Below are 25,120 nucleotides of genomic sequence, written 5' to 3' on the forward strand. Positions count from 1 at the left end.
TCAGCAGAGGCAAAAACATCAATTTTGTAATGCCTAATGAAAGGCGATGGGGAAACCCATGTTGCTGCTCGACATATTTCTGCTATAGGAGCTTGAGTGGCCCAGGCCACTGAAGTTGCGGCACTCCTGGTTGAATGCGCTGTTATGCCCCTAGGCACTGGTAACGATTGAGTCTTGTACTCCTTGGCTATTGCGGCTTTCAGCCACCTGCCTATAGTAGGAGGTGAGACCTTGTGTCCCTGAGTGGTTGGCTGAAAGGATACAAAAAGGGCTTCCGAGTCTTCCGAGAAGGAGCCATTCAATGTAAGTACGTACGGAGAGCTCTGCGGACATCCAATCGATGCCATTGATGTTCTAGTCCCCGAGAAGGCCTCGGGCAAAAGTTCAGGAGAACAAGTTCTTGTGCCCTGTGGAAGGCAGAATTGACTTTCGGTATGAACGTGGGGTCTGGTCGAAGAACCACTCTTGTCAGCATGAAAAATATAAAGGTGTTGTCGGGCCAATAGAACCGCTCTTTCTGAGATACGTCGTGCTGATGTTATTGCTACTAGGAAAACTACCTTGTATGTGAGAAGGTTTCAAAGGGGGCCTTCATGAGAGCTGTATTTCCAGTAAGTGACTGATCGCTGTCTCCACCAGGTTCCTTTTAACAGGGTCTCTGGAGAGAGGGCATTTCATGAAAAAGTTTGGGGTGTGGATTGGAATTCTAGAGCCAAGTCAAATCTGATGGTGTTGCAAACCCAGAAATCCAATGTAGAGGAGTCCCAACGGTCTGCAAAGAGCCTTAATCGTCCTCCAATGGGAGCATAATCCCCTCTGTTTCCTGTTCCCCTAAAAGGTCTTTTCCCTTGTCCTCCCCTGCGAGTTCTGTCAGCAAATTCTGATCTATCAGACTGTTGAGTGCCCCTATATCCTGATACTCTCTGGAATCTAGGAGAGAATGGACCTTGATAATAGGGGCAAAAGGAACCTCTCCGAAAGGGCTGACAGATGGTGTTTGATTTCGTTGTATGAGGTGCAATGACAATAAAATAAAATAAACCAAACTAATAATTTCTGTTGTCTGAGTGACGAAGGAGGGAGGGGAGAATCTTCTTCTTGCTTCTGGTCTCAATTAGAAGCAGATCCAGGGCAGTGCCAAACAATTTATCACCTGAAATTGGGGAAGAGGCCAACTTCCATTTGTGTTTGGTATCAGCTTGCCAATGCCTAAGCCATAGCAATCGGCTGAAAATATGACCGAATTGAATGTAGCATCCACAGAAAACTCGGCAGCTGCAATCAGTTTGGTGATGTCCTGATGCGCCCTGATATTAGAATTTGGTATGGTGTCCCTCAGGTGACAGAGCCATCTGAGGGAAGACCTAGTGAAGAAGGATGCGGCTGTCACCGCCCTTATGGCCCACGCATTGGACTGATGTGCCTTTCGGAGTGCTATCTCGGCTTTCTTCTCCTCTGGCTTAATGGCTTTCTCTTCTTCGGTGGGAATAGCGGAGGAGGATGCCAAGGCCACCACTGGCTCATCTACTTCAGGGGTATTCAGGGAATTAGAAAATTCTGAAGCTAAATTAAAGAATTTCTTATCAAAACTTGTGGGGGCCAGGTACCCTGCTGCTGAAGCCCACTGTTTCTGGACCAGATCTGAAAACATTTGCAGGACTGGGATAATGTCAGCTTCGTTAATGGGCTGTGAGAAAATCAAATCCTCTGATTCTTCTTGAGATTCTGGTTGTTAAACAGAGGGAGATTTTTCAAGGCAAGCTGTGGTTTTTTCACTTGAAGAGGAGGGATTTGAAAAGTTGTGGACAGAACAGTCCCGTAAAGGTAGGATGGTCAGGCATGATGCTCCCATCATCTGACATGCCTCTTTCTAGGGGGTCCACCTCCAATAGGACTTCACTGTCATGAACTGATACTGCATCTACCTGCTCCATTTGGTCCTCTCCTTCTCCCTCCTCCTGTAAATCATGTGAATACATGTGGGAAATCAAGGGAAATCCTCCCTTGAGGAGGTCCCTGAGGGTAATGCAGGTCAGTTCTACATAGAGATCTTACTGACTGTGAGTCACATTCCGACACTGGGATCTGTCTGGCCATCATGGATTGTTGCAACCCCGCTGCGATTCCTCTGTGGATCGCCAACTCCATCCATGCTTTCATGGTCTCTGGAACCTCGCCTGGCAGGAACTCCTCCTGGCGTAGGCCAGCCGCTGTTGGCGTGAAGGTCGCCTGAAGTCCACACGATGCAACGTGATAATGGCGGTGTCCGTTAGATTGTGCGCTAAAATGGCCACCGGGCCCCAGTTTAAGAAGGCGGTGGCCGTAGTTTGGCGCCAACACAGCAGTAACCTTCGCCACCCCATCAACTGAAAAGAAACGGCTACTCTGTGATTGAGCGGTGAGGAGGGGAGAATAAGGGCTCCGACGCCCCCACCCCTGTGTTTTCCGAGGGGAGGAATAGCCACTGGCGAAGGAATGAGAGAGAAAAGCGTGCTGTCTTTGAACAGCGCAAAAATCGAATCACAATGGCAAGGACAGAAGCATTTGGCAAAAGAAGGGAAAGCCGCGTTCTCTTAAGGAGGCATGACTGCTGTTACGGTAGCGAGGCTATGAGTGTTGTGGTTGCGAATGCGGTCGGATCGCCAAAGACAATCTGCTATTCATTCTGACTGCTTCCTCTCTAATTGCAGTCGGAGCTTGGAGGAAAGAGAACATTTAGAAAGCTGGTATGTTTTAAAACTATCCAAACCTCAAAGTGTTCCTGCTCCGGCCAAGGATAAGCTGCCTATCGCACCAAAGGCTGAGCTAAAACTGGGGGACGCTAGGCAGGAGCCCGAGGAGAAGGAGGAGCATCCTATCAATTAAACCCAGCCTATCCTAGCAGAGACTAAGCACCTCCCACTTCTGGATGCTCGGAGCAATTCATTGGAGAATGGCATTTTCTTTCTCCCACCACAAAGAATACAGACAGCACCTGAAGGATTTTTTCCCTGTTGATGCTTCCTTCCTGCTCACTGTATCTGGGAAAATAAAGCTCTAAAATTCCAAAAAACAAAAATCAAGCCAAACACGTCCATCCTGTTAGCTCCTTTGTGCAAGGAATACAACTTTGGGGAGATGACCATGTTTCATTGAGTGTCTTTTTCCCTATTTTGTGAACGTTCATATATTTTTTAATGAAAATGAGTATGTGTGAACATTGGAGAGAACAAGGACTTCCTTCCTTCTCAAAAGTCTGTCCATTTCTAGTGTGGAAGGAAGTCAATGCCTGTGAAGGCTACAAGGAAATGAAACAGCAAACCCGATCCAATTCAAAGAATCCGTATTTGTGTTTCCTCTTCTCATAGAGCAGAATTGGCCCAGACAGCATCCACACCAGCCAAGTGGATACATATCTTTTAAAAGGCTACAGTTTTGCAAGATTTCAAGTAAAACATGCAAGACCTTGGAAAGGAGGTACACTATCGAACATGTAAGATTTTTTTGGGATTTGCAACATTTGGGGCCTTTTACTTCCCCCCACCTCTTCGTGCAAGATCACACCATGGCACACTGCCCAGGAAAAACACTGCTGATGCTCGCCATAAAGAAACCACAGCTGCTACTCTGAATGCTACTGCATAGCCCCGATAACTAGAACTGAAATGGAGGCTAATCAGCAAACCTGCTTTGTCTGAAGCAGTGACACATATCAAAAGAACATGTCTCCCTTTACTTTCTTTGGAAAAAAATGGGGAAGCTACTTTTGCACTACTGCTAATTTAAAATATGCATATGCTTCCTTTGATTTGAGAACCTGTATACTGCATGAGTCAAAAAGAGGGCTGGGAACATATACAGACCCCTCACATCCTGAACATAAACTGTTTCAACTCCTTCCCTCAAAATGACGCTATAGAGCTCTGAACAACTAGACACAAGAACAGTTTTTTCCCAAAAGCCATCACTCTGCTAAACAAATAACTCCCTCAACACTGTTCAACTATTTACAAAGTGTACACTACTATTACTGTTAATCTTCTCACCATTCCTTATCACCCACCCCCTCCCACTTGACTGTTTCCTAGTATGATTTGATTGTTGATTGTACCCTATGACTATCATTAAGTGTTGTACGTTATGATTCTTGATTCTTAACTAATGTACCTTTTCTTTATGTATATTGAGAGTATTTACACCAAGACAAATTCCTTGTGTGTCCAATCACACTTGGCCAATAAAGTATTCTATTCTATTTAAAATAGGCAAAGTAGCTTCAGGTACACACAAAATGTATCCTCACAAGGGGTGTCTTTCTTCCAATTCAAATATGGCTGTTTATTTGTTTGTTTGTTTGTACCAGTAATTCTTGCCTTTTCTCCAGGAGCTCAAGATTGTATACATGATCCCCCCCCCACACACACACACACAATTTTTCAAACAACAATGTCTAATAAAGTTGGTTGGCATGAGGGGAATAACTTGGCCAAAGCCATCCAATGTGCTTCCATGATATTGGATCTGAACCTGGATCCCAGTCTAATATTTTAACCATGGCAGGTAATCCTCAAGTTATGACCATAACTAAACCTGGCAATTACAATTGCAAGTCATAATGGTTGTAAATCATTGGTTGTAAATCATTGGTTGTAAATCATTGGTTATATGCCAACCAATTGGTTGGCATATAACCAACCTAGTTTTGTCAGGAAGCTGCACTGTAGCAGCTGAAAGAATACAGTAGTAAAAGTCAATCAGAGATGATTTTACATTTCTTTTTGGTGATGGTTGTTAAGTGAACCTGGCAGTTGTTAAACAAACCCATTGTTCACTCTGGGTCAGGGTTTGCAAAAAAACCAGAAGTAAATACTAGTTTTTGGCAGAAACATCCTAAATTGTCATGTGACCATTGGATGCTATAAATGGCCATAAATGCAGGGCAGTTGCCAAATGCCCAAAATCCAGTCACATAACCCCAGAGGGGGTAGCACTGGAGTTTTGGAACTGTTAAGTGATCAGCTGTAAGTCGAGGACTACCCGTATAGCACGCAAGAACCAATATTTTGATACTAACTGAAGTAAGTAGCAAATGAAACAAGTTGAAATATCAATGGGGAATCCTTGGTGCTGTCTGAGCTTGCTTGTTTTCTTGCAGACATTTCATTACCCCAACAAGGTAACATCATCAGGGCTAGTTAGGAGTGTTGTTTGCTGTCAGTTTACGAGTAGAAATATCTCAAACAGTACTATTTGAACATAACTATAATCCAATGCTCCCCATGTCTTACACTTGGTGCATTTGTAAGGTGACCGATTGGTTGGCATATAACCAACCTAGTTTTGTCAGGAAGCTGCACTGTAGCAGCTGAAAGAATACAGTAGTAAAAGTCAATCAGAGATGATGCACAGTGTGGTTAGAAGGCAAGAGATAAAGAACCAGCACACAATTCTGGCAATGGAGCCTTTCTGGCAATGCAGACTGAAATCTCTACAGCACAGACAGCTGAAAAAAAAAATCCTTTCATTGTTTATTGGGAGAGGATACATTTTCAAAAATACAAATCCATTGCCCATCACATAGATGCCACGCAAATAAGTCACTATGTGGCACCAAAGATAATGTACCATTGTGTTTTTGATGAATAGAGATGTCTGAGATCTAAGCTAGCACCTCCTAAAGCAGTAAGATTAGCACTGTGTGGATTAAATGCTACATTTTTTAAACTCACCCTTTATCTCTTTGGTGAATTTTACACGGTGAGAATCAGTCAGAGGTCGTGGCTGTTCATCAATGTTGTGTATATCAAGAACTTCACACATGAACTGAATTACAGGTTGTGCTTTGTAGAAGGCAGTGGCAGAAACTAAGGGGAAAAATAAAAAGTAAGGAAATAAATGGTCTTCAAAGCTGTCACACAATCACTACCTAAGATTAACAGATTAACAGAGTTGGAAGTTGTAGATCATCTAGTCCAACCCACTGCCCTAGCAGGAGACCCTACACCATTTCTGACAGATTGCAATCCAGGCTCTTCTTGAAAGCCTCCAGTGATGAAGCTCCTACAACTTCTGAAGGCAACTTCTGTTCCATTGGTTGATTCACGGTCAGAAAATTTCTCCTTATTTCTAGGCTGAATCTCTCCTCGATCAGTTTCCATCCATTATTCCTTGTCTCCTCAACTGGACAGTTTACCTTTTATCCCAGGGATTCTTTAGAAGCAGTCTGGTAACACCTTTTCTGATTAATGCATTTTATTAAAAGGCTTAAGCTTTCGTGAGTTGCAGTTCACAAAAGCTCCTGCTTTTTAATAAAATCTGTTATCCAGAAAAGGTGCTATCAGACTCTTCCTGACAGACTCACACTGCTCTCCTCCTCCAATGTCCAGGGGTTATTTGTTTTTCCTCTGATTTATTCTGATTCAGAGGCTGGTATCGAGACAAGAGGCAGTTGAAAACATGACATTGGATAGGGCAAATCTACAACACTGAGAATTTTGAATATGTTTGGCTGTGAGAGAATGATTATAAACAAGATTGATATGCCACTTAAACAGTTCCCTTCACTGACATAATCACTAAGTTGGAAACTTGTCTTATATCTAATGTGGCAAACCCCACACTTCAATTATGTCTTGAATAAATATTGACTTTTCTGGTACTAAGCTGATTCCTCATTCTCTTATTAACAGCGCACACAAAATATTTGACTGTACACACTGCATTCTTTTCAGCTCCAATTTTTGGACCAAAGCATTTTAATACTCCTCATGTTGAGCCTAGAATTATGGCCATAAGTCACTGTAGTTGTTAAGCAAGTCACATGACCTGACCCAATTTTATGACATTTTTTTGCTGTGATCATTAAGCAAACACAGCAGACATTTTATGAATCCGTTTTATTCAATGGTCAGTTTTTCCCAGAAACCAAAAGTAAAGGCCAGAAACCAGCAAAAAAACACCAAAAATTGCATTTGCATAACTGGGGCGCTGCAAATAACTGTAATGGAAAGTCAACTGCCAAGCGCTCAAACTGTAATCATGTGTCTGCAAGGGTATGTGTCATCGTAACTTTGAAACTGAATCATGAACAGTTTTTTGGGGAGTCCATCATAACTTGCCACAAAGAAACCAGTCAGAAGTTGAGGACCACCAAGTATCTGTATTTCAGGCTGGCTGAAATAATTTTATGCTTTACAATAATCTTCAACTGATTTAAATGGATTTTGTTTTCACAAAATTTCTAAATAAATAGAATTAATTTAATATGGAATCTCAGCAAATGCTTGTGCTTAATATTGGAAATACAAAATCATATACTCAGCTCCTACTTAATCATGGAGCAACAGGGCAAATGTTTGACTAGTTGCTATATCTGAGCCTTTCTTCCTTCACAAGATGTTATGAAAATTATTTATTTAAATGTCTTGACTCCAGTGGACTCTGGTTGGCTGCAAAATTAAAAATATTAAATCAACAGCAACCCAGGCTAAAATAGTCTGCTAACAAAATCCACAAAGGACCATTAAACAATGGCAAAGATCAACCCCAAGCCTAAGGCCAATACTGGGGAAAGGGGTATCACATAGCTTGCCTTGTAGTTTTGCTGGTAAGGTTAAACATAAACACAAGCAATCAATAAAAACTATTTCCACAGCAATTTAAATTTTGGAGTAATGTTAAAAGTTTTCCTCCGGAGAGAGCAATTTAAAGACTGATTGGCCTTTGTGTTGTCTGAGAGAACAACTTTATTAGAAAACAGAACACTTTTTAAAATGATCTAACCATAGTTTAGCACAGAACCAGAACCACCAGAAGCCAAAACATCCCGATGCCAGCCTTCTGAGTGGTCTAGAACTCCTGCTAGGATCTTGCCTGGGGTCAACAAGGGCAATGTACAGGCAGGAGAATCAGAATAAAAATTTACACGATTGAAGTGTAGCTGCAGTTTATTTTTCCCATGGGTTAATTCAGAGGGAAAAAATCAAGCAAACTGTTCAAGCATGAAAATATGTTGCAGAATTGCAACATAAATTCTTATTTACCTCCAGTTACAATTTCTTTTGACAAATGCACACCTGTTATTCCTATCAGAACAAAATAGTATTTATTTTGTTTCCCTAATTCCGTGTTTTTCAAGCTTGGAAACTTGAAGAGTTGTGGACTTCAATCCCAGAATCCCCAAGCCAGGATGGGGAATTTATACAAGGAAACTGAGATTTGTAAAACAGAAGGACTTTTCCTTACAAAACATGAAAATGAGTTGTCTATGTGTATACATATTAAGCCTTCATAAATGCATTTTCATATCCATGTACAACGTCAATCTTTTATAAATCCACCCCTGCCATTTCTCAAAACAGAACTGGTGGTTACCATCTATATTCAGCATCATTTTCCACATTGCTGGCCGAACAGACTGATGAAATCCAAACCAGACTTCCCTGCCACCTCCCAATGGATGATCATAGCCTTCAGGAGCAGAAAAAAAGGAACGGCCTACAGGTGTATACCTATGTAGAGAAGGAACCAAGTTTTTATTGATCTATTTCACAGGTCATCATAAACTACATGAATGCCTGGTGGTTCATAATAAAAAATAAATAAATAATAAAAATAAAATAAAGACATTATAGATAGTTCTTGAGTTATGACCACAACTGGAATCAGAATGTTCATCATCAAGCAATGTAACTGTTAAGTGAGTCATGCTCATTTTTACTATAGTTGGAAAAACTATAGTAAAAATCACTTAACAGTTACATTACAAGCTGGATTTAGCATCTTCGGTCTACACAAATGATTTATTACCTGGTATTTATTGTCTATTTTTTTTCCAAACCTGAGAAGGAGAACATTCTAAGAGGAAATAGTTTGCTTGAATTATCTAATGAATTCATCACATATGATTTTTTTTTAAAAAAAGAGCACTTCACACCTCACCTTTCCCAGTACCACTCAATCTGGAGTTTTACTTTTCTCTCAAAATTCCCCACCTACAAGGGCCTGTCTCCTTTTGGGGGGAAGGGAATGTTGGAGTCCTGAAAACCAGGTTTGTAGAACATTTAACCTTGAAGGCACTGAACTGAAATTAAACAGGTAAGTGTATAAAATGGATTTCTTTTCAAATTTTCAACTTTCAAAGACCAATTCACATTATAAACGGCTACTTGCTGAAAGTATATCTTCATATAAAAATGCTTTTAAAATACAGTTTTGTAATTCCGAGATATACAGCCCTAATTTTCAAGACAAGCAGCACAGCTGGTATTTCTCTTGCTTTAGTGTCTGTCACTTCGTTTGATTGTCTGTCACTTGTCAAATTCACAAGTCTCCCATTGCCCTTGATCTTCACTTAATTACATCCTTGTGGAAAACCTTACCAATTATTCAAGAATTTTCCTCTTCATTTCTACCAGAACTAATTTGCTCAACAAGCAGAACTGAGAAACTATCAATGATCTTCCTAATGCAAAATGCATGCTCTCCTCATCCCCCAAACTTTTGCACGCAACTCTAAAAGCAAAACTCCACAAAAAAATAACTCTGGAAATAAATGGCACAGAGCACATTAGGAAACCTACTTCATGGAGGGTAAATGTCGTAGCACCACATCAACAGCATGAACAGGGTTAGTGCTGATTGGCTTGTCCAATTCCAGAGGCTCAGGTAAGGTTCGTCCAGTCAGAACTTCATGCAACAGGTGCCAGCTTACCCGGGAAACAAATTTTATAGACACCTTGAAGGGACGATCTTTGCCACCTTCTCCTGGCAATGTTACATCCAAATCAACCTATTGAGAGAAAAGGCCATGGAGAGGAAGTAAAGAAAATTTTCAAGCTCAGTGTGAAAAGTCAAGAAAATTGCATACACATTTTAATTTCATTTCTTTGCTAATAAATTTCAATTACGTGATTTAAAGCAGCTTTAATTCCCTTGCTGTTAAATCTATGGCTATTCAGGGAAGAAATTCCAGACAATATATTGAAGACAAGAAAACTGCAGCAAGTTAAATTCAAATATGGAAAGGAAATATTTAAAACACCATGTTGAACTTTAGATAGGAATCTGGAATCCTATTGTAACCAAGCATTCTGCTTTTAAACTGTAAACTCACCATATTTGAAAACAAATTCAAATATATCTGTATTTGCACATACATCATTGACCTTGAAATCCTTACAAAAAGGTAGCCTCATTTACTATGGCAAATGCTGAAAAGATTGTATAGGTTTAAGTAAGGTAGAACTGTGGTATCCCTAGCAGTTTTATTTATGATTATCATTAAGTTTAATTAATTTGTTTTTGATAGTCATTTATATTTTTAACTGTCTGTTTTATTGCACACCATCCAGAGTCATGTTTGTAAGATGGGCAGCTATATAAATTTGCTAAATAAATAAATATCAAACCATTCATAATACAGATTTAGAACTGTTCTTAGGGGGAGCCTATGCTACAGGTGCTAAATAGAAATTTCAACAGCTGCTCCTATTCTCTGGAGCAATTGGGGAGGGGGTTAATTTTCTTTGTTATTATACATTACCTAGAATCACACTGAGCTGGGTAGCTTCAAAAATCTACTAAATAAATAAACTATGCCCCATGGTGGTTTTCTTCAAATTTTGCATTGTAGCCTGAGAAAGCTGTTTTAAAAGATTACTTAAGACTACAATAAGAGTATAAACCATTATGAAGTTAGAACATCTGAAAAATATTGTCACAATCTGGCTTGGCACATCAGCAGACAAAAGCATCCTTTCCAGTATTTTGCAGTCACACAAAATAGTAGATGAAATATGCATCAGCATTTCATAATTTCACATCTTGTGCTTTTAAAGGGAGATCAGCATGCAGAAGGATGGTCCAAAGGGTAGGGAAACTTGGCTCTTTTATCCCTTATGGACTTCAACTCCCAGAACTCCCATTCAAGTCAAAAATTGATTTCCCCCACAACTGAAAAACCAGTAGGCCAGGGATGGGGAAACCTTTTATGGCTCATTCAGGAATTCTGGAAGTTGAAGTCCATAAGTGATGAAAGAGCCACGTTTCCCTACCCCTGTGGAGATATTGTAAAGCAAGAGAGACCATCCATATTGTTCCTATTTGCTGATTAAAATAATTAATTTGGAGCAAAAATGCACATTTGGATGTTGGGGCTTTAGGCAATGACTCCCCGGTGCTTCCTTGCATTATCCTGCCTTCTGCAAACGGCCTGTGCTTAACTTCCCCACATGCCTATCACCCTCCATTTCTGCCCTTTGACTGTTCTGTACCTAGATGCCTATCCCTACTGCCTACCCCCATTGCTGGCCTGGGATCTAGGCCCTGGGCAACGCTTTGCCATCCTGCCATACGCATCCTGGGATCATGCCTTTATCCAGTTCCTGGATCCCTGTTTAGTAACAGGAATAAAAAGATGTTGGCGAAGGTCAGCTGGGTGCGGTGGGGGTAGGCAGTGGAGTGAAGGGCAGTCAAAAGGGCAGAGATGGTGGGAGGTAGGTGGGTGGGGGAATTTGAAGCAGAGGCAATTCATGCAGAGCGGGAGAAGTATGAGGTCCTTGCCTAATGACCACAATCAGGACTGCCAGAACTGCTGTCACTAAATGGCACAGTGACATGTTGTTTTGTTTAACAACTGTTTCACTTCAATTCTGGTTCCAATTAAGGTCATTAGACAAGGAATACCCCTGTATGTCCCTACCAATATGTCAGGATCCACACTGCAATTAAGAATTACATTCACTGGAAAACCTTAAGAACTCAGCATCTCTTACAGAAGAAACATGTATACAGTCCGTGCTTGATATGTCAAAAAGTACACTTTTCCCAGGATTGACGACTCAATGACGCCTATCCAGATTTTATGTACTAAAATTTAACTCTATAGATACTTCTGGAGTATCATTCCCCAAGAGGGCTGGGTAGCCCTTCCTTGTGGCATTCTATCTGCTTTCCCACAGCATCATTTCATTTTTATATGTTTTGCATTTTAACCACTCTGAGTTTTTAATGTAAGGCACCTTGAGCCTGTCCAACATATATTTATTTATTTCATTTGGATCCTATCTTTTGTAATAGGAGTTCAATTGGGTTGTGTTGTACTTCCTTATTTCCCCCAGAACAACAGGTCTTATGAGACCAGTTGGGCCGACAAAAAATAACTCTCCGAAGTCACCTAGTGAACTTCTCTAGTTGAAGATGGACTAGAATCTGGGTCTCCTCACTTCAAATCAAACATTTTTACACTACACTACACTGTGAGGGAATGTGCACCTGGAGAAGCTGAAGGGGGGTGGGGGTGGGGGCATGATCTTGGTCACACCAAGCACCCCCAGGGAGGAGGCAGCACATTCAGAGAAAAGCCCAAAATAAAGGGACTGTGCAGTCTTTAGCTGGATGGAGAAGGAAGGAAGAGGTTCGGGGTAGCCACCTCTTAGAATCTCTCTGGATATATCTAGTAGGTTAGAAGGTTATAGCTTTAGTCTGGCAAATTCTGTCCATTCTGTACAAGCAAATAAAGGACTGGACTTAACTGATTTCACTGTGTTGTCTTTGGGCTTGGGCTTGACCCTGTCTGCTCTATGCCTTATAAATGATGCTGGTGATGAAAAATCCACTTGTTCAACAGTCCCTTTATGTCTACCTCTTCCCTACTCTCAAATCCTTCTGCTGTCACTCTCAGTATCCAGAGAGTGTTAATATCTAGTAAAGGCCTTTCTTTCTTAATTTCTCTCTCTTTCACTTTCTTTTTTTCTTTCTCTTTTGATTATGCTTCTTTGCAAAATTTTAAATATGTAGTTTTTATATTTTAAAATGAATTAGTAATATTCTGAAAATAGTTCTGTTGTCCTCATTTTTAATTGTTTCTTACCCTTTTTATGCTTTCGTTTGTAAAATGTTATCAATTTACTGAATTGGTGGCTTGAAATTGCTTGGTTGTCAGTCAAATTTTTGACATATATCACCAATGTCAAATTAAATAAATGAATAAAATCCCCATGTACGTGGTAGTAACTGAAATATATAACAAGCAATTGAAAATAACACTGAAGCAATTTCTTGTAGCTTTAGATCTGTCACAAATAAGGAAACCATGTAACTATCTTACCCCAGTTGTTGCTACAGGGAGTGGATTGGCTGTATAAAGGCTTCTTTTACCATCATAAACTGGTCTATGGTCACCAAAAATCGTCACTTTAAAATGCTGCACCATTGAATCTACTACCTCCCTAGGAAAATGAAAGAGGGGGAAAAATATATTTGCACCTTTAAATTGCATGGCATTCAGAGAGAAGAAATAAAACAAGCTATTTACATTAAATGTAATATACATTTAATTTAATATACTATATCATCAATAAAAATAATTAAACAATCTGAAGAGGCTAACACACCAGAACAAAACAGATCAGACTTCCAGATAAAGCTAGTGTTTTTGATCCCACTTCAATCTACTTTTGAATCAGATGGAGGAGGGGAGAGATCAAAAGTACTAGCTCTTTGGTGGTGCACATCATAAATAGACATATAAGAGAAGCGGGGAACCTGTTCATCTTTTCAGATTTATATCAAAACACTGCATTTTAGGATGAGGTAATATGATTCCACTAGTTCCATTCATATTTGGCTATTAAATACTTCGAGATGATTCTAGGAGACTCCTGTTCTGCCACATCATTTATGGAGCACATTCTATTTTGACTTCTGAGGTTTAACAGCTACTCTAAAGCAGGGGTCTCCAAACTTCACCACTTCAAGACTTGAGCCTGGGGATTTCTGGGAGTTGAAGCACAGAAGTCTTAAAGTGGAGAAGCTTGAAGACCCCTGTTATAAAGGAATGGCAAGATTCTGGTAAATCTAACTGCCTTTGGACCATATTGAAAAATATCTCGTACCACTGATGCCACTGAATGAATGAGAAAGCCAAATGCTGCACACTATAGCTGAGACTCTGTTGAAACACAACAGGAAGACAATCACAGGGCTGTTCAAAAGTTTGTAGCCAGCGGATTGTTCTAAAAGTCGCTTGACAGACTGATGTTGAATTTCCAGCCAGGCAGATAAATGGCAATAACAGGACTATTTTAATCCTCCTAGCCACGGATTGCGTCAAATTAATAACAGGTTGCAGTGTTGTAAATTGTCTAGCTCTGGCTTCTGATACTCTGAATCTTCTTCACTTCAAAATGGTGCTCCCATCAAAACGCTCCTGTGACAGGCAGTGAAGCCAGGGAACTGGCACAGGGATCCGCTGCTTTGATTAGGCAACGCTCCCTTATTAGGCAGGCTGCCTATCAGGCAGGTCAGCGCTAGATGCCCCCAGTACCTTTCTCTAGGAGCTGGGTGCAATATCTTCGGAACTGTGAAAAATCTGAAAAACCGGTCCCCCGCTAGCCAGATGACAGATGCGAAGCCCTTCGCTTTGCAGCTGTTCCAAACGTTTTCCTCTTTTTCCTGCGCGAAGGAAGCACGAAGGCAAACCAGAGCCTCTCGTGCCTCTAGTCCCTTTAGGACTGTTCATGGAATATATATCCAAGGAAATTTAACCTGACAGTGTCCCTCTATTTATTAAAAACAGGGGAGCTGTCTAGTTCAGCCACAACTGAATAGAAGAACTGGAGACAGTAGCCGGGGGTGGAGGGTGGGAGTCTTCGGTTTTTCTATTCAGTCTATAGCCGAGCACAGCTGAATATATCCCATGCCTGGATCCTGTCGACAACACTCTGGAGAAAGGTGGAAAGCCCAACTTCTAGCTCACAGCAGGAATTCAAATTAAAGTATCCCTATCAAAAAGCTATCCAGGCAGAGCTCACCAACAATCTTGGTAATTAGTTCTACAGCGGAAGAACCCTTACTGTGATAATTTTTTTTTTTAACACACAGGTAGATTCCTTTGTGATGGATGCATGCCAATTTTTGTAATTACTGTACTATTTTTCAAAATCACTTGAGATTAAGTGCTCTCTGAATCTCTCCAGGTTTTAATCTAAGGTATTGATGACAGATAACTGGTCTACAGCTTTTGAAAAGGGAATTCTAAGTCATTATGGAACAGCAAACAGGCTTTTGAGTTTAATATTATTCACCTTGAAACCTCAAGATATGATAAACAAATCATTAATCTGTTGTATAATCTCAAGAACTGTGATGGGAAAAACGGAGGGAGGGAGGTCAGTCTTGAATAGAAAGTGAATACAAATCTAACAATATAAATATTTTATATCATAGCTATATAGAATACAGAGCTTAAAATTGCAATGCCCTTTTATATAAAACTTTAAAATGTTACTTATCTATACTTACCTTTTATAACTAAAATTATATTCTTTGTAATAGTTACATAGCAACACTTAAAATTAAGCTTAAAATTAACAGGCTTCAATGGACTAAGATTCTAATATCTAAACACAAGTCTGTCAATTTTTCTTTGACACACTAAATTCACTGAAATCGCAAAACGTACTTTCATTATGTCTTAAAGATGAGTGTTTAAACAACACAGATAAATATTAAGCAAAAATAAAGAAAGCATTATGGAAAATCTAGTTACTGATACTTACTGCATAGCATATAAACAATAGCTGATGAAACTCCTGAGCAAGTATGAAATCAGTCAGCTACAAGACCATGTTTTCACATCATATGGATATTGCAGAACCAAAAACAGTTCGAATTCCTTTTAATTTACCCAAATTAAATTACTTGTCTAGTGGACAAATTACACAAACCCTCAATAGGAAGAGCAACATAAACATCTGTTATTAAAACTGTTCCATTCAGAGGACTTCAAAATTCTATTTTCTTGAAGTCAGGCTACAGTTAATTATCTATTTCCACCATTTACAGACCAAGAAACAGAGTTCTTACCCATGAGTTCAAAACTTTTAACACATGGAAAAAGTTGCCCATGTGTATAGTTTCCAGTTAATTCTAATGAAGTGTTTCATAAAATATAAATTACTTATAGAATACCGTGCTTAATTTTGTTTATTACATCTTAAAATGAAACTAAGATTGCAGAAGATGCAGAAAGGAACAACAAAAATTATATTCTTTGGTTGGAACAATTCCCATGTTTTGGTTTTCTTTGGTACAGGAAATACTCAGGTTGGAATCATGGATAGCATGGTGAGAGTAAATGGAAAGTTCTTGTATAAAATAGAATAAGTTGTACAATGAAGCAGAATGGTAATTGACTGAAGACAGGGATTATTTAACTGTATATTGTTGAACACTGACATTTTCTATTATAGAACTCATCTGTACAGTTTCATTGGGTGCAAAGCAGTCCATGACCTTTAGTCAAGATGATTGCTGTATAGTATTGCTAGTAACTGTGGAAATTTGCCTCTCAAAGCCAGTTGTTGAAAAATAAGGTTTTGAGGTGACTATTCTCTTATGTTCTGTTTTGGGCTTCTCAGAGGCAACTCTATGACCCCTGTGGAAACAGAAGGCCAGTTTAGATATACCCTGGGCCTGATCCAGCAGAGTTTTCAGCCTATTCAAATCTAATCTGCAACTGGTTGATTTTGTGTTCTGATTAATACACTAATAAGCATTTTTAATGAGTAACAACACACAAAAGTTTACTATCCTACCAAGAAATAGGAATCATCCAATAAAGTAATTATGGTTGTTGTTGTTTTTTAACTTACGTTGCTCTAATAGCACTACCATGAAAACATGCCCTTTCTTGGAAGCCCACGGTATAATTTCAGTATAAAAAAAGAATGCTATCTATAGAAACTAAACCAGATTCATGATTAATGTTAACTTTCAAAAAGTTGTGTTCAATTTCATTTTGAATCATACTGACTCCCAAATTACTTAAAGTGCTAATGACTCTTAAAAACAAAAAAAGCTACTTACTTTTGTCATGTTCTATTTGCTCTGCCAATGCTAAAGACATATGCCATTTTTACAAATGAATTTTATTTTTTTCCGGTATGTGGATGTCTATGTAAAACAATGTATGTTTGAGTTACAAATTTACTCCTCAATCCAAGAATAAATAATACGCTCATAGCATCAGCTATTTTTTAAAAATAAAAAGACTATCAAACATTTTCTCCTCAAACAAGAGACCAGCACTAGCTATTCAAAGCATCTCACTTCACCAGCTAATCAATATTAGTAAGCTAAAATAATATTAACCATTATAACTTACCTGTTCACTCTCCTAGGACACTTATCTGGCTTAATATCCACCTCATAGAGGTAGACATCAATCTTTGGGATTTCAACTTGGAAGCAGTTGGCCAGCAATTTAATAGGTTTTCCCATGGTGCCATAGCCAGGTCGTCGGGGCACCATGAGTAGGGGCTGAGCCCCAACGGTTCCTGCCAAATAAAACAAGGGTATAACTTAGAGATGAATGCTAAAACTGCTTTAGTGATATTGATGCAAAGAAACATCCAGAATTATCCCCTCCATTACATTTACACAACTACTGCACTAATTTCCATCTGCAACAGCTAACCTAAAAGCTAAGCAGTGAGACTAGTTAGAAATAAATGAAAGATCATCAGAAAATTCCTTGGCTTTAGCTTAAACTGAAAAGTTTTTTTTAAAAAAAGAAACACCTCACCATCCTGAAACAAGGCTTGTTGACAAGAAAGCGTTAATCAAGAGAATTTTTCCTTCTTTTATATTACAGGTATTCTTCAACTTACAACCATAATTGAGCCCAAAATTTCTATTGCTGAGCAAGACAGTTGTCAAGAGAGTTTTATCCAATTTTACAATCTTTCTTGCCACAGTTAAGTGAATCACTGCAATTGTTAAGTTAATAACATGTCTGTTAAGTGAATCTGGCCTCCCCACTGACTTTGCTTGTCAGAAGGTAGCCAAACATGACCCTGGGACACTGCAACCGTCATAAATACACAACAGTTGCCAAGCATCCAAATTCTGATCATGTGACCATGGGTATGCTGCAACGGTTGTGTGAAAGACAGTTATAAATAACTTTTTTCAACACCATTGTAAATTCAAATGATCACGAAATGAATGGTTGTAAGTCAAAGACTACCTATACTGTTTGGTTCTGCTCTAATTAGCCATACCTTGAATTAATTCTGATATGAATTCATTTTGTTGCTTATATTTTTCAGTCCAGCCGTTACCATGCATATTAAAAAATATTTACAGCTAATGTTGACTTTTGCAATCTAAACCTTATAAACCTATAAACCCGTTTTTATAGTCCTTTTCTCCTCATTCATCAAAATTCTGGGCATACCTATCTCAAGTTTAGGAAAACACAGCCTTTCCCTTATCAGTGTCTATATTCACCCAAACCTATCTCCATATCTTAGATCTGAAGCCAAGACAAATGCTAATTTCAGATAGCTTCTGCCCTTTAGATATCTGTTGTTGTTGTATATTTATAATGCTACTGAATTTATAAATAAAGTAGCAGAAGTACATGTACAGCACTACATAAATGAGAGGGATACACAGTCAGTTCTCAAGCAGTAAGAACAACCGATTGCTGCTAAAGCAGCTGTTGCCAACTGGTGGGCTGCGAGAAAATTTTGGTGGGCCGCAGAGAAATCTCACCCCCAGAGCACCCCCACAAAGCAATTAATCCAGGCTGCACAGAAACACAAGGATGAAACACAGAAACACAGGTGGCAAGGGAGAGCCATTTGTTCCAGCACACGAGCCACAGGCAAACTTACTTCACTGAGCATACGCACACCTCACAGCTGATTTTTGGCCCACCTGAGGCTCTTTTCGGCCTCCCAGAGGTTTGAGGAAGGCCTTTGCAAGCCAAGTAATAGGCCCGTTTCATCACTTCCTATATTTTCGGAAATACTGGAAGTGACAAAATGGGCCCATTTTTCGGCCTGCAAATCCTGCAGAGGCCTCCCTCAAGCCCCTGGGAGGCAAAAAAGGCCTCAAAAGAGCCGAAAATCAGCTGTGAGGTGCAGTGCAGGTAAGTGGGCAGAGGGGATTGCATGCACATGTGCAGGGGGGCATGGGAGGATGTGCGCATTGCCTTCTGGGTGCTGGCATGTGTGCGCGAGCACAATTTTTGGCACAGAAACCCCCAAAGGTTAGCCACCACTGTGCAAGATAGTGACATTTTCATTTCACTATCTGTGCCAGTCATTAATGAAAAATAAAGAAATTAAAGAAAAGGTGAACATTGCTCTGGGGTTCTTGGAATGATTCATAAGACAAATGTCATCATTTGCGGACGCAACACAATCAACCACAACCATCACTTTCATACACCTACACATAATAGAACCTGTACATATTCCCACTTACTGATTTCAGCTGTTAATATCACTGATGCATGGTAACAAGCAATAACATAAATAATGTAAAGGGCATTCTGCCCCTGGTTTCACAGCTATATTGCAATATATTAACCTTCACCAAGCGTTCAGAAAATTCTAATAATCACAAGAGGTTAACAGGTAAAACCAGCCATCATGTCATTTGAGAAAATGCTCTCACAATACCAGTTCTTGTAATCTATTCTATAGGTATTTACGTATTTATTTTAAACTAAATTTAAACTACTGTTTATTTTAAACAATTTAAACTACCAGAGTTTTAAACAGTTCTAACTGGAAGAAAAGTATCAACTCAGATAAACATTGTCTTTGCTAGTCTATGACTTGTGTTTACAAAACATTGAAAAAAGTAATGTTGCAAGGAGTTTAAAGTATTTTTTGTCATTGCCTCTGCTTCTCCCTGAAAGAATGAAATCATTTTTGAGGGAGCTCTTCTATAAATCATTCAAACTCCCTACTGGTAGAGTAGATTAATTGATTTATTTGTTAAATTTGTTCTGTTTCATATTCACAATTTATCTGAAATTATCTAAATTATAAATTTATTCTAAAATGTCTGAAACAGGATTGTTTAAAAACTACTGTTCCCGAAAGAAGTACAAAATGAACTTCAGCATGTAAAGCAATTTCATTACAAATTATTACAAGAAAACGTATAACTATTGGGGCTGTACGTCTTCAAAGAGTTGGGCACTCTTTGAAATGATTTGGGAAAAGTGCTTTGGAAGTTTAATGAGCACAGCATTTTTTGACTCCTAATTAAAATAGCCTGGGAGTCTTTCCATTTGAACCAGGAAAACATGCATCTGCTTTAATTAGTTAGTATCATGGAGATATTAAGTTCCAACACAATTCTTTCGAATCATTTCAAAGAATACAATCCTCTAATAATTTGATAATATTCATGCTAAACAGAGTTTGTTCCATTTTTAGCAATCCAAAATTGAAATATGAAAATAATAGAACAAAATGCATAAAAATCCCATAAAGTAGAAATGAATGTTTAATACAAAAAACAATTCCTTTATTTGGTGATGGTGTATGGTTCACTTATGAAAATAAATTACAGTGCAGAGCATACTGGTAAAGAATGGAGTTATGCTGAATACAGCCTTTTTCTATAGAAACCATTAAAGAATAGAATACACAAAGCAAGCCTGGAAAGGGACCTTGGAGGTTTTCTAGTCCAACCCTCTGCTCAAACAGGAGACCCTAAACTTTTCTGGACAAATTGCTCTCTCCAATCTCTTCTCAAAAACCTCCAGAGATGGAGCACCCACAACTTCTGGAGGCGAGCTGTTCCACTGATTAACCATTCTTCCACGACCAGATAGCCTTTAATCATCTTTGTCGCTCTTCTGTGCACTCTTTCTAGAATCTCAACCATTTTTTTATCATGGTGACAATGAACTTGATTCTCTCATGATATGAAATTCAGGGGCTGCAGATATACTCTGGGACATGTTTTCCTGGAAGCTGTGCCAATGAACACTATAGTGCAATGTTTTTCAATCTTGACTTGTGGATTTCAACTGCCACAATTTTCCCAGCCAGCAAACAGTGGTAGAATTAGTTGTTTACCACACCACTTTAAATAGGGGTCCTGATTTATCTTTCCCAAACTATCTAGGAATACTAAACTAACACATTGTTACTGATATTGTTGATACTGTCATGGGAGACTTCAAATTTGTTGTTCCGAATAGTCTTAATATATTTAAATAAGCAATTTCCAAAAGTGTTTAGAAGGGAGGATAGCAAACTTAGTGTCTTTTAAAAGGTGCCAGCTGTAGATGTGAGCTTGATGGTTAATCCTTTCATATGGCATTCCGACTTGCTGGAGACTGGTATCCTGTGATTTTCTTATGAGGTATAGCCATCCAGAGTACTTGTGGGCAATCTCCTATGCTGCCTGAAGAACCAGTCTACTCACTGTTTCTCTGGTCTTTGCTGAGGTCATCGTCTCTGCATTCCATGGAGACACGTTTAGCTTGCCATGCCTCCGCTGGAAGCCATAGGTTGGTCTGTTTAAACCTGATCAACTAAGGTTTCTTCAGTAAATCATAATTAATGATATCATGCAGTGTGGAAATCTAGAGCATGGGATTTATTATGTTCTTTCTTGGTCCTCTAGTTAGCCTTCTGAAAGAAGTGTATGTATATGTTTAAATAGATAGGTACATAGAAAGAAAGTTTAATTATAGGTTATATAATTAAAGTACTGTATTAATAATGAATAAGAATTATTAATTATATGAATTTTAATGTATTTTCTCCTCAGTAAATATAATGCTGTACATGATAGTATAAGCAGTAGGACAACACACTACATTTCCTATGGGACATTGGTTTTAGATTTAGATTTTTTTAAATCCTGCCTTCATTATTTTCCCCAAAATATGAATTGTCACTCATATAAATTTGACTTGTGAGTCATTTGGCCTTTTGTGATCTTGTTTCTGCTTGCTTAAAAGGCTGAGTAATTTTCAGGTTCCTGCTACTATACCTTTGTATCGAGCTTTTCTTCCATGGTGAAAGAATGTTATTATAAATGTTATCCAAGCATTGCTTAGATTATGCAGATGGTAAAAATAAAAAGCTGCCCTCTATGTTTCTATTCTGCCTTTATTGTCATTGTACAGCTTAACCATAGCTGAAATATGCTTATCCTATAAAATATGCCCTACACATTCAGCACCCTCACCTTCATACGGATCAGTTTAAATTATTTAGGAAAATAATAGTAATAGAAAACAGTAGTGATTAAGGAGCATTGGCATATCTAAAATAAAGGAATGATGTAGTAAATGAAAAGACTTGAACATATAAACCATACTACATGTTGGAAAAGGGAAAGGAACTGAGTTTCGCTTATTAGCTTGATTTAAAAACAAAAATCCTAAGGGTTTGTTTGATGAATAAAATTGATGCAGTTACAGTGGCTTATAAACTGTCTTACTCTACAAGTTGACAAAAACAAATGTTGCATAACCTAACTTTTTTTTGTCCCCCACCGCCCCCGCACATTGTTTGCTTTTGTAGAGTGTCTAGTTAGCCAAATGACTTGTGTGCTGGCATGCTTAGCCAAATAAGTTAAAAACACAGTGGCTGCATTCACATAGTATGTTAAACTTCATTAATTTTAATTATCTTTTGTTTTTGTTGGCTTGGCATGTTGAGCCTAGTCTCATTAGTTTTGGTTCTGTGGATAATGTGATTTCAGAAAATTAGAGAAACCCAACCAGAGTGCCATACAAAGAGTGATTTCTGACTTGTTGCTGTTAAATTAGCCTGGGGATTATTAATCAGAGTTTATCTTATTCTATGGACAGATTATATCTAAAAGATGTGAAAAGATGTGAAAAAATGTTTTCTCAATGCAGAAATAATAGAATCAGAAATATGGATTTTTAAAAAGTGGGGGTTACAAAATAAACAAAGCATTCAATTGGAAATAAATATGACAAGAAAAAAATGTGGCTTACAAGGTAGAGAAGACCCAAGAGAAGGATCCTGAGAAGGAGTTTTTACTGGATAAAAAAAGGAGTTCGTTAATGCTTTGAAAATCAAAGGGACAATACAAAAGACTAACCAAGATTTTACACTAATGACTTTACACTAAAGAGGCATATTAAAGTTTTGGGAATCTGTGATGGGAAAAAGACAACATCTGAATGAATTAAAAATCAAGATTGCTACAAGTAAAAGAAAGGAATACCTCTTTACAAACTTTTTGCTGAAAGTAGGGCTGAAAAGTTGATGAATTTCCTTATAGAAAGGATGGGATATGGGGAGAAGAAAAAAGGGTTTGTAACCTTATAGGGGTGACGAGTTATCTTTTTTAACTTGTTCTAATTAAGATTGGAAGTCATTTCTTGAGATATTTTTTTCATTATTCTATTTCTTTCCTTTTTTTCTAGTTTTCTTTGTACTTTTTATTCTTTCTTTTTGAGTTTAATCTGCATTTACTTTTACTATTTACTATACTTTACTAAATACTATTGTATTTAAAATCTTTAATTAAAAAATCTCAAACAGACTAAGCCATTAACCATGGATTAATACTGGCAGTTGAATTCCCAGAACTGATTAAACCAAAAAGAAACACATTGTGGCTTAGTATGATGAGTGTAGCCATCATTTTGTAGATAATAAATATAGAATAACCGTGAGAAGGAAGTACAGACTTCAGGCATATCCCAGGGTTATAAGTACAGATCTGATTTTAATAACACTTTTGTTCCATTTAACAGCAGCTACCAAGGAGGGGAAATTTTCCTAATAACTCCCAAAACTCTAAAATGTTCTAAAGAAAGACAACAATGGTATACTGATAGATATAAATATTATAGTTTTTTCCCCCCTGGATATAATGTATATATTTCACAGATTTCATGATGCTATGCCACTGCGTCCCTTGCCAAAGCATTGAATTGTTTAGTTATATTTCAGGAAGCCAATTTTGGTCCAGAAATAAAGATGTTCAGAAAGAAGGAAATTACTTAATGGAGTTATTTAAGCAAAAGGAGATATTTAAATTCCTCTTAAATCTATCTTGATTTTTGTTTGATTGATGTGTTTCTACATCTCTGCTATGTACACCTTTTCCAAAAACACTTTTCTCTGAAACTTTTCAGGCACCAACTAAATTACTTTAAAATATACTATTAATACAGATTCGTAATTATATTAGTGACTCATAAAACTCTCCAGAAAGTTAAATACAGAGCCTTGCTTTGCAAACTACCTACTAACAGTAATACTCATAAGCACAGTGAATACTGCTTAGACTTGAATCCTTTGGTGGCTTCATCTTATATTCTGACACTCTTCCTGGGAAGATCTTCTGACATGTTAGGTAGAAAACATCTTTATTTAAGATCCACAAAACTCAAGTATACACTTCAGTGCAACCAAATTTTTATCTCTATGCAAATGGCATTTAATCATAGCCTCAAATACACAGAAACATAATCCAGTAACCAAGGAAAATATGGGGGAAGAGAGCGAAACTCCACTATCACAACTTTATCAACCATTACCTCAGATCAGATGTAAGTTCATTTCCAGATATTAGTTTCTGCAAACAAGAATTTTTGTATATGTGATGGATAGAAGTAAGGAATCAAAACATTATCTTTGGTGTTTGAAAAGTCTCCTGTACCTAGCAAGGAGCTTGTACAAATCTTGTGCACTTGTTAGTGTGTCAAGCTATTTTGAAATAAGCAAAGATTCATCTGAAAACTGCTGCACATTATCAGTCATTCTTAATTATCTTCAGTACTAATTTTATAGAGAATCCTCTATTCAGTGACTATTTGGAATCCAAAAACTGAGCCATGAACTAGCCAATCATATTTAACTGCATCATGTGAACCCAATCTGCGTGTGCATTGTTGAAACTGGATTAGCTGAAACCATGATTAAGTTAATCATGGTGCATAAGTCATGTGAATACAGCCAGATTTACAGTTTGACATTAAGTTTGAATCAATGCCAAGACATTTTAAAATATACTGTGACATGCCAACCTAGTTCAGAGTGCAACTTTTGTGGATTTACTGGGAGCATTAAAGTAAGAGCTATAATAATAGCTGAGAGCCAATTTGCTGCAGTGATTAAGACATCAGCTAGAAACTGGGAGACTGTGAGTTTTAGTCCTCCCTTGGGCATAAAGCCAGCCGGGGGACCATAGGCCAGCCACTTTTTTTCAGTCCTAGGTGGTGGTAATGCAAACCTCTTCTGAAAAACCTGGCCAAGAAAATTACAGGGACTTGCCCAAGCAGTCTCTGAGAATTGAACAGTAATAACAACAACTACTAAGGATTTGA

General features: G+C 38.3%; 1 protein-coding gene across 2 annotated transcripts in view; it reads right to left on the minus strand.

Moving 5' to 3' along the window:
- The window catches only part of LOC113437581 (protein argonaute-3), a 45,872-nt gene that overhangs the window by 16,329 nt on the left and 4,423 nt on the right, over positions 1-25,120 (minus strand). Inside the window, exons 1-6 of one of the 2 annotated variants that reach the window (XM_087939612.1) lie at positions 17,652-17,728; positions 17,147-17,318; positions 13,088-13,208; positions 9,561-9,769; positions 8,353-8,489; positions 5,709-5,843 (exon numbers count right to left, since the gene is read on the minus strand). In XM_087939612.1, the coding sequence (XP_087795738.1) occupies positions 5,709-5,843; positions 8,353-8,489; positions 9,561-9,769; positions 13,088-13,208; positions 17,147-17,292 (748 nt within the window). In that variant the 5' untranslated portion in view covers positions 17,293-17,318; positions 17,652-17,728. Of the gene's footprint in view, positions 1-5,708; positions 5,844-8,352; positions 8,490-9,560; positions 9,770-13,087; positions 13,209-17,146; positions 17,319-17,651; positions 17,729-25,120 lie in introns of those variants that run through there. The other variant, XM_026702655.2, reaches the window with a different exon arrangement.

Source organism: Pseudonaja textilis, chromosome 10 (assembly GCF_049901715.1).
Source record: "Pseudonaja textilis isolate UNSWEBS1 chromosome 10, rPseTex1.2, whole genome shotgun sequence".
Lineage (NCBI taxonomy): Eukaryota > Metazoa > Chordata > Lepidosauria > Squamata > Elapidae > Pseudonaja > Pseudonaja textilis.